This window comes from Numida meleagris, chromosome 6, assembly GCF_002078875.1.
Source record: "Numida meleagris isolate 19003 breed g44 Domestic line chromosome 6, NumMel1.0, whole genome shotgun sequence".
Classification (NCBI taxonomy): domain Eukaryota; kingdom Metazoa; phylum Chordata; class Aves; order Galliformes; family Numididae; genus Numida; species Numida meleagris.
In genome coordinates this window covers 46719639-46730538 of record NC_034414.1, presented here as the reverse complement: position 1 = coordinate 46730538, position 10900 = coordinate 46719639, and the positions used below count along the sequence as shown (strand labels likewise).

Sequence of the window (10900 nt, the reverse complement as noted above, 5' to 3'; positions counted from 1 at the left end):
CCATTTCATCCCAAGTGCTCTGTGTTGTTGAAACTTTCACAGTTCAGTGCACAGTAAATTGATTCTTCTACTAGGTCAGCCCTGGTAACAGGCAGTGATTTAAGCTGCTTATCACAACATATGACTAAGTAGTGATTCTAAACTGCAGCTCTTCATGACAGAGGGAGGTTAGACACTGCTCCAGCGGCCTGGCTCCCGGCCTCTGGTATTTGGTAGCATTTGTACAGAGTGCCAAATGTTATTTACTTCCTAATCTGCCTACAGAATACAAAGAATTGCTGCTCCGGGCTATTTCAGAAAGAGAATATGAATGACTCACTTGAATTTTATCTTGGCCTCAAGCACTGTCAATATATGTTTTACTATGCTTTAAAAAACAATTAATACAGATTTCTGTGTATCTTAAGAAGTCTACAGCTCATTTAGTGATTTTCAGGAGGTGTTAAACCACACACATCCAGCAAAGCCAAGTTATTTGTTGTTATTAGTCAGCATAATCCTTCATCAGAAACTCCTCCAGGCTGTATTCTCTATGCTAGAGCAGTTGCTCAATTCATATTTACAGTCATACATGACAGCAGCTCTGCAAGAACCGTATCAAACCCCTAAATCCTATGCTCATCTATGGAAGTAGGTTCTGTGTCCAGCTCTTTTCTCAAAACCCTGGGCTAAAACCAGGTCTGAATTCCCACAAAGTCTGAAAGAGCTCTGTTACGGACAAGGATTCAGCATGTCTGGCTTGGTTTGTGTTTTAGTATCTACCCATCATTATTTGTGTTCTTTCCGTGTTTTGCCATTCTGAATACTAGATGCTTAGAGGCAGAGATTTTGCTAGGCAGGGAGAACACTTGTACCACATTGCCTACATTAATTATCCATTGAGATGCCTGTTCATGGCATCTACTACATAGAAGTGACTTTTGAAGACAAACCTCTTTACCACAAATAAAAAGCCTTCATCCTTTAAGTGTCCACAACCCCACTACGCCCACCTGAGATTACGTCCTTTCTCACACCCAAGGCCCCTTGTTCTCTCCCGTGCTTTGCCTTTCAGCTGTCTTTCAGATTCACTGGGCTACACAAAGGCACAGAGGTGATGAGATTTTTGAGTAAAATACAGAAATCTCTCTCCTGCACATCTTACTTTCAGGGAACCAATTGCACTTCCATTTCATTAAGGTGATACCAGACTCCACCACAGAAGAACATGGGCCCTATTTGTGTGCTAGCCCAGCAAAGTCATCTTCAATATTGCAGATAAGCAGGAACAAGATACAGTCCAGGAAAGGAAGGAGTCAAACTAATTGAAACTAAAGTCCGAAGCTCCTTTTTTCCTGAAGGCCAAAGTTAACTAACTACAGGTGTACCTCAGCAGTCAGTGCTCTCTCGAGTCCTGTTTAACATCTTCATTAACGATCTTGATGATGGGGCAAAGTTTACCCTCAGCAAACTCATGGTTGGCACAAAGCTGGAAGGAGTGGCTGATACACCAGATGGTTGTGCTTTATTCAGAGGGACCTCAATCAGGCAGGGGAAGTGGGCTGGCAGGAACCTCATAAAGTTCAGCCAGGGGAAGTGCAAAGTCCTGCACATGAAGGGGGACAAGTTTTTCCTCATAGCCAGTAAAAAGCTGGAGAATGAAAGTGCTGTTTCTCTCACCCTTACTACCAGGAACATTTGGGAAGAAGCCTTTCCATATCAATGTACGCAGGTTTGTGCAATCTCAATTCAGCATGACAAGAGTCTATGCCTGAAACATAAGAATTTATTTTCTGGGGGATCACTTAATAATCTTCAAATCAAGACAGAAATGCTTTGAAAACCCTTGAAAACTTTGCATATTCAGATTCAAGTCACATACAAGCAAAACTAGCTACAACAAAACAGCTAACAATGAATCTACTGTATGTTACTTTATTCTGATCGGAGCCACTCCACTGTAAACACTGGAAGGGATCTTTTAAGCAATCTAGCATATCCTTAAAATCTTTTGTCTTAGTGGGTTTTCCTTGTTTTGTTTTTGTTGGGTTTTTTTTTAAGCATAATGTTCATTTAATAACATATCTCCAACATTTCCACTTCTATCTTTCCTCAATATCATTACTGAGGAAAGCATGACCCTCTGCAACAACCAAAAGATACTCAAGCAGTTCCTTACAGGTGTGCATCTCTACTTCCACACAAACTAGGAGGAAAAATCTTAATTCTTAGAGTAGTAGTAAAATCCAGGAATTTAATAGCATTCTAAAACACAGTGTAATGTATGTTTGCTATTTTTCTAATCAGTAGTAGCATTATAGTAATAAATACAGAAAATACAACTGTGATTGCACAGATATAAATTACAAGAAGTGGTAAATCATGATGCTCTTAAGATTTGAGGCAAAATTCACTGAATTTATTGAATGTTCTTAAATTTCAATAGGCTTTGGCTGGGCCTCTCAATGATATTAAAATCCATTTGTTATTAAACATCATGTTCAATACAACAGTATGCAAATGGTGCAATTTGATAATATTATTATGCAAATGTTCAGGTCCAACCATGCTCTTCTGAAGTCTCAAAATACAATTTCCGTAGACATCAATCAGAATAAGTCTGAGCTATCCATTTTTAATTGCACTGTATACAAGTATTACAGAAGAATACAATACAGTATTCACAAAAATCAGAGGCTTATATGAAACCTACAAAGAGCAGCACAGCATTGATGAAGTAAAAGCAATATTTCAAAAAAAATAATAAATTAGGCTTGGCAGCTTTGGAAAACAGTATTAAAGAAAAAAAAGACAAATGAATTGGCACAGTTTAACAATCTAATCTCTAAGTGCACTTTATAATAACTCTCCTTAAAAGCTGCTGTTTTCCCAGAAGATGGTGACAAAAAGCCTCATTAGAACACCACTGTTTTGTAGTGACAGGTTTTATTGCATTGCCAGCTGTGAATCTAAAAAAAAAAATCTCCCCAAACAACTATAAAGGTTACTAAAAAGCCAGTTTTCTTTATTATCATCAAAAAATAGCAACATAGCACTTCCATATGTTTGTGAATACCCACAATTCTAGTTTTAAAAAAAATAGAAGTTAAAGAAAGGTGATTTTTGTTTTAGCTTCAAAAATAATGTAAAGAAACATTTATTAACGAGATATTTCAGTGATTAGAGAGATATGTACAATGCAATAGATTTGAGTCCAATCCTGCAATATACATGTTTGTGAATGCAGACTTGAATACCTGTTGATCTTGCTCATTTGAGCATAAATGATTAATGTAATTAAGGACTGGCAGGGTCAGGCTCCTAGCTTTCACATAAACTTTTCCACAATCTGTTCTAGGCTAAAAAGTATAGATACAGTATATAGTCTGTATACTGATTTTTACAAAAGGTGTTCTACAGCTCTAACTCCGTTATTGCTAGACTAAAAATTGACATTTGGAGCAATTTACATGAATCATAAAGGATAAAACTGAGATGCAGCTTCTGATGACTGAATTTCCACTTGAGCCATTTTAAATTGGGTACACTGCAGCCATTTGCGGAGCACTGACGAGCTATTGTTCATTTGTCCTGACCCCTGTAACATCCTTAGGCTGTGATGGTTGACATTGCTCTGGATGGCTTGGAGGCGTAGCTGGAGTCCAGCAGACAAATGCTGTTAAAATAATACAAAATATCTAGTTTATCTCCTTTAATACATGCATTAATACTGTACTTATAGTCATCAAGTGTTGTTATTGGTCAGGGAAAGTTCCTGCACTACCCCAGGGACACATTTCTTTCTTCCACATCCTGTACTGTAGCGTTGCCATGAATGACAAATGTGCCTACAAATCACTAAGACTCTCAATCCTGATCTGTTATGGGAGTCTCAATAATGGAACAAGAAAACCAGAGTTTGGGGAACAACCACTTCAGTAAAAAGTGAAAGGCTAGGCTGCAGAACCCAGTTAGAAGTATTTCAAAAGGGAAAGGAAGAACAGTACTGAGCACTGGGCACATATCGTAGCTGATGACGCTAAGATACCCAAAATCTTCAGTGCTGAGTTTCGAGACCAAGTCTAGTGACCCTTCTTTCAGAATTTACAGAAATACGTAAGATCAATAATAAAAGGACAAGTTAGGAGAAACAACTTACCTTAAGATTTGACTGTATCATTGGCAACCACATTGGTATTAGCTGCAAGAAGAGATGCATTTTGTTATTTTACAAGTGACTGTAAACATGCTGTAGCTACTGTGAAACAGAGAAATGTAAATCTAACCCATTTAGTTGTCAAAATGGACACAGTCTGAACCATAAATCTACAAACGTGGTTATTTTTCAATGATGCATGTGTTTTGTGGCAGATTACTCTCTAAGGTTAAGAAGCCAGCTTCCTTTGTTTGCAGTTTGATGAAGCACCAGTAGCAGCTACTAATATCCTGTCTAGGGATTGCCTTAGACAATGACAAGAGTATAAAATTAAAATAAAAAAGAAAGGAAATCACTTCTTATTTTCCTGTGAGGGCATATCTGTACATGTAGGTGAGCAATAATGGAATGAACACAGTACATATTCCGCATTGCAAAGTACACATCAAGAACTGAAAAAACAGAGAAGTTCCTAATGAAAGGCAGATATTTAAATGGTAACCAGCACTTCATAAGCCACTAGGCCAGTGTCATTAATTGCAGAATGTGACCTGTAGGCTTGCAAGCACAGATATACTCTGCTAACTATGGAGAAATGCTATTTATTTCAGTCTCTTGATCTTCAGAAAACTTCTGTTTCTGAGTAAGTATAACATGACAAGCTTCTAGAAGACAGAAAAACCCTTCTAACAAAGGTACTCATATTCTCCAATATTAATTTAACCACTGAGGTTATTGTTCTAAAATGTTCCTCCAAATGGCATCAAAATTTGCAATGAACCAATTATGTTACCAGGAGCTGCAAGTTAAACTTAATCGCTATTGACAACATTAGATAAAGTGCTGTTTGCCTTGTGCAAGGAATGATAATTGTTTCAATTTCAGTGCTGTTTTGCTGGAGAATCATATGCAGTTCTGTCAGAACCAATTACTTAGCTACCAAATAAAGAACCTCAGCATTTACAAAAACATGAATGCCAAAACAGCTGGAAAGTAACCAGATGCAGCAGGTGTGGGAATTCTCTACGTCATTCTGTGGACTCCCACACTAAATGAGGTGCCTACTAAGGTCTAGTGCCCCAAAGTCCAGATGTGATTCTTGGAGAGGTGGGAACAGGAAACATATAGTGAAAAGGCATGTTCTGTGTTCTACTGCCACCACAAATATCATTGACATTTCACCCAGAATTGATGGCTTCACCATGAAATGAGCCAGTGGAGACAGAACTGGTGTCAGAAGTAGAGCAAGCAAGGAGAGAAGGTAGGCAGCAAACCCTGGGAAGGGAATTTTTCTCAGGGCCAAGGCACCCCTTTGCATCCGAACCAACTGACTGGATATCTTTTAGAGTCAGATGAAAACAATAAGCACTTCTCATCACTGCTTTGGTACAAGATGAACTGGATATCTAAAATAGATAAAGATGAGTCATGACCTAAAAATATGTGTTTATATCCATTGACTAAAAAGGGTAGTCAAGGAAACTAGCTCATATTGATATTTATACCACAGAAGTCTAAGGTTAGATAAGATTATTGTCATCTAGCACCACTTCCATCTTCCAGAATCTGGACACATGGAGTAAAACTAAACATTCTGCTTCTGGCACAAGAAAGTAAACCCTCCACTCCTACAGCTGCCGCTTAGATAAATGAGAGAAGAAGAAATTTTTATTGAAGCACTTAAGCTTTATGACCTAATTCCCAGCCAGCCTTTTCTACACAAAGGAATAATACATAAAGCTGGCTAGAATAAAACAGCTGGAAGAACAGACTGCTGTCATTGTCAATTTTTGGAATTGATATTTTCAACAGGATCACATCGATTCCAGTGCAAGTTCTGACAGAAACCAGGCTGGAGAATAGATTAGTTACTGTGCTCTTCTGGCTCCTCAGCTCTGCCCACTTAGAAAGAAAAATAAACATGTAATGGTTGAAATGCTTTCACAGGAAATAAACTCTGTTTTTCTCACCAGATGAGTTAAAATGTTCTGAAGTCAGATGCAAAAATCATCCTCTAAGAAAACAGGAAATTACTTAAAGACCACAGAAAGCAATCAAAGATATGTCTCAGTGCTAAATTCAGATTGAGTTTATTTTAATAGCAGAGGTCAACACAGTATTTGGAGGAGGGATCCTCACAGAACCAACACAAGGAAGGAGATAATGGAATGCTTATACCAGCAAAAGAGAAAGCTCTTCTTTCAGTGAGATAGAGCTGAATTTTTCATGTCTTCCCTTTATCTCTTGTTTTAAGACAGTTTTTCAAAGTACAAATGGCCTATCATCATCCAAAACCTTCTCATTGTGGTGCACTGGAGATGTGTGTGTTGAATCACACATAATTACATAATGACTTCATTAACAAGAAGTTTTTGCAGCACCTGGATTCTTCAGGTGGAATAAAAGACACTGCAGCAGACAAAATGTGAATAACAAATGATCAGGACCGTGCTCAGTTCCAAGAGGAATTGCTATTTTTGCTGAAAGAATGTTGGAAAGAACTAGGGTAAATACTTACACAATTAATTAGTTCTGAAAAAGTTAGTAACCTGGGACCACAATCCTAAAATACTATTATGTCCAGGTATTGTTCCTGCATGACTGCATTTTAGAGCTAAGTAAAGGGGTTTGGGTCATCCAGACTCTTCTCTCCCACCTCCCATCCACTAAACATGAAAGAAAGCACCTTAACTGAATTTCATAGGCTTTTGAGCTTGATCTTGTAGTAACAAAACCTGATTTAACCTGATTTAGCATATTATTGATATATACTTCAAAATTTAACCTTCTGTAAAGTGTTTATTTGAATTGTGACTGGAATTTAGCCCCAAAAGCCTCTCTTTTCACAGCTTTAAAGCCATTCTTCCATTTTCTTTAAAGACATATCCCTGTCAAATTCTGGACAAACTAGACTGCCCCCCAGCTCCTCTAGGGACAGAGACAATTACTTTGATGTCCCTACAGTGACAGAATTTTTGTGATGAATTGAGACACTTCTGACAGTAAATCTGTATTTTCACAATGAATGTGAATATTTTCAGGTCAGTTAACGTCAAATCCTTTCATTTTAGCTACTGTACTTTCAATTCCTCCTTCACCATAAAAGATGGGAGTAAAATATTAGTGAGAATCTTCCTTTATGGCAACTGAGGAACTACATAAACCAACATATATCAGCTAGGTTCAGATAACTACTTGGTTTGTTGTAATTTTCTGTGGGGGAAAAAGAAAATACCTTCAGAGTAATGTGATGGCAAAACAGGTAAAAAAGGCTAATAAAATTGATCCATGCTTGTGCAACTACACCAACCCTTTTGCAAGCTATTCTGCTCTGATATGAATAGTACAGAAAATGCCCAGGAGCCTGAGTGCTGATTTCAAAAGCAGTTTTACAATAATGAAGCATGCCTTATTTGATTTTTAATCAAAAATAGCCTGTTGCACATCCATCAGAAAGAAGATTTACTATCAAATAATATTTGATTAAGAAAGGCACACAGGCATTTAATACACTACTGTGGAATAAGGCTTTGTAATCAACCTAAAAGAATTTGAGATCTGATCAATGAGGGGATCTCGAAAGGATTTGTGATGGTTTAAGATTACAGAATGGCTGAAAATTCAGACAGTACCTAGATGTTCTCATAAGGTCAGAGACACTAGTTGAGATCATTAGGGGAATAAGACCGTCGCAACAATGGAAGGAGGAAGTAGATCACAAGTCCATTTCAAAACATCAGGTGAATATGGATTTGAAATTATGATCTGGGCTTACTAGAGATTATATTTTTTGTTATGCTCTACTAGATTTTATTTCTACATTACATTCAACTTCAAATTCTACTTTTTTGTTGTTGTTTTTAAGATTTGCAGGAATCATTCTCTAGTAATCACAATAGACAAACAATATCCTTGACTAAATATTCATAAGGTGGTACACCTACCTTTACAAAGATAGTAGAGTTGCATTCCTGTAAAGCCTCCATTAAACTAATCACATGCAGACATACCATTTCCACCATCTTGTAAAAAAAAAAAAAAAGAAATCAATATCCAGTATTGTACACTAAGCAAACCCTAAAAAGAACCTTCCTTTGTTTGCTTGGCAGTTATACTGAATCACTATATGTGTATTTACTAAACACACATAAGATAATATGTACATACAAGGTACACTTTTCTTTATTGACTTTTCCCCTGATGCAGCAACATCTGTCAAATATTTCAAAGTGTTTGATGAATTTTAATTCCTATCACACATCAAAACAAGTTGTCTTCAGCTTTCTTCCTTTCAGACATCATAAATCCTTTTACATGCCTTTGCTGTATAGTTCTCATCAATCAAGGTGTCAGAAATTGATATTTTTATTTACTGAATCCTTTGAAAATTAACATAGCCACACAAAACATCTCTTTTTTTCTACTATCAGAAGACAGTTTATTGTTCTGAACTGGCAGTTAGTCCATAATTCTTCCATTTTGTATGATTAATTATGACAGATGAAGATACTATTTATTTGGTGGTAGACAACATTTTATGTTTTATATTATGTAAATTCATAGATTCAGGAAAAATACCTTGAGCCATCAGTATTTACAGCACTTGCATAAACTATGCACAAATTCCTTTGACAATAATAAACTTTTATGTAGTGGTTTTTATCTTCAAAGTGCTTTACACAAATGCTAATTAACCTCACAACACCCATATGAGATGAGCAAGTATTATTATCACATTTCACAGAGCAAGTGCTAAGGCAAATAGTTTAATAACTTGCACTAAAGCCACACAATTAGACACTTTAAGAATAGAGATTGGAACTTTGGTCTTCCAGGTCATATTCTTGTCCTAAAGTTTGACATTTTCCTTTGTGTCTGACTAAACAGCTGGCTAGTTAGTAGCACTGTGCACAGCTCCCATTGAGTGGCTAAAGTATCATTTAAAGACAGTTTTAGATGTTCCTTGCCTCTTGATATGGACAAGATACAAGGAAAGAGTGTCAAATTCACTCCAAATTCAGCTGATGCACCTATGCAATTACAGTTGTAAGGGCAAAGGTCCAAAGGTGGTGTTTGTTTTCTTCCTCCCCCTTAAAAAAGGGGAGGAAAAAAAGCAGCAAAAGAAACAAAAGAGAATGAAAACTCCAAATGTTCAGAGCACCTTGCTTAGAGGATGAGGCCATCTATAAAGAATTTTTCTCGCTTGTATACTAGTTACCTTCTCAGTTAAAGTCAAACCATCATTAACATACAGTCATGACACCACACTTGTCATGTCTTTCTGAGGAGTGGCTAACAACACATCTTGTCCATCATAAACAAGCTCTTAACCTTAAACCTGCATGCATAGAGAATCTTTAGTCAGTGGGAAGCAGAGGTAGCACTTATGTGAAAGCCACTGGCACAACTCTGGGTTCTTACTGTATAAAGCTTCTCCAAAGGCAGTGAGCAGTTGAGATAAGTGAATAATTGGAAGTTAGTTTCAAAAAAAAAAAAAATGGCCTGGATAATTTCTGGGCAACATGAGTTATTCCCTCTCAAATTTTACCCCTGGAGATTCAAGTCATTAACTCCTCAAAAGTGTTTCTAGAGATAGCTACGTGCCTTATTTTTGATAAGCAGCTAACGGACTATGAGTACTGAAGAGTCAGCACTGCATGTTTTTCACCATTGTATGGTAAAAAAAACAATTGAAAAGGATATTCATGGAATTATCCTAAAACACTTAGTTGCTCATGTCAGGCAGAGTAAGATGAAGCAATAGGACCAGTGGGAAGAGCAGAGATATATAAAATGAGACTTGAAGCAGAGAGCCCTCAATCCAACAAGCTATGACTAGCTCTGGAACACAACACTGTTTCAGGCAGATCCTGGCTATATCCTATCTCAGGCCCACTGCAAGGTTGAACCAATACTAACTAGCATTCTCTTTAATTTCTCAAAGCATCAGTGTTGCTTTAAAAAGTTATTCAGAGACTGATGTATTCCACTGGACATGGAAACAAAACCAAGCCCCATCCAAGTTTAATCTACACAAATCTGTGCACAGCATCTGACTCACCACTTTGTTATGTGCCATCAGCTGTAGGATGCTCGGTGTTACTCGGCTCCAGAACTCCAGGGCTGTAAGGATTGCTGTAAAACTAAATTCATTCTGATTCTGGACGGTCGGAGCTACTGCTGTTTGTTCACAATACACTGTCCAAAGCTGAGCAAATATAAATGCGTGGAAGAGGGAACACATGTGCAAAACAGATGTCTGTAGAAATAGAAAAGAGAGGACAATGTTTATTGAAATAAGTGTATTGGAGTATAATGCAGAGGCTTTCCCAAAAGTACTCCCCTCTCATGCATTGCACTGTGCAGTCTTGCTCTTCACTTTCCTGAATATTCCTCTTTAATTAGGAACTAATCATGCTTGATAACATCTTCATGTTTAGAACTGATTTCATATATCTATGGACTAAAAACTGCATTTGCAACCAGACAATCTCATTCAATCTTAGTGTATGACATTAAGGTCCGTCCCTTTAAAGAAAAGATTAGTTTTGCAGTACAGGTACTAAACCTTAGTCCTGAGACTTTTGCTGGAAAACTCCAACCCCCATTGTGGGAAGCCTGGAGGCATCTATAACATCTATGAGTCTGATCACCTACAAGGAAGGGTATCACACAAAATACATCATCTTACAACTGTGATCTATTTCTGTCTTGCTGGGACACAGCTGCTCACAGTCCAGGAAAATAAGTTCTGTGAAGCTAACG

At 37.4% G+C, this 10900-nt stretch overlaps 1 protein-coding gene across 12 annotated transcripts in view; it reads right to left on the bottom strand.

The window, feature by feature from the left end:
* The window catches only part of UNC79 (unc-79 homolog, NALCN channel complex subunit), a 94977-nt gene continuing 86453 nt past the window's right edge, over window positions 2377-10900 (bottom strand). For all 12 annotated transcript variants that reach the window (XM_021402239.1, XM_021402241.1, XM_021402242.1 and 9 more), the window contains 4 exons: window positions 10197-10394; window positions 8080-8157; window positions 4139-4180; window positions 2377-3655 (listed from right to left, as the gene is read on the bottom strand). In XM_021402239.1, coding sequence (XP_021257914.1) covers window positions 3455-3655; window positions 4139-4180; window positions 8080-8157; window positions 10197-10394 — 519 coding nt within the window. In that variant the 3' untranslated portion in view covers window positions 2377-3454. The remainder of the gene's footprint in view (window positions 3656-4138; window positions 4181-8079; window positions 8158-10196; window positions 10395-10900) is intronic.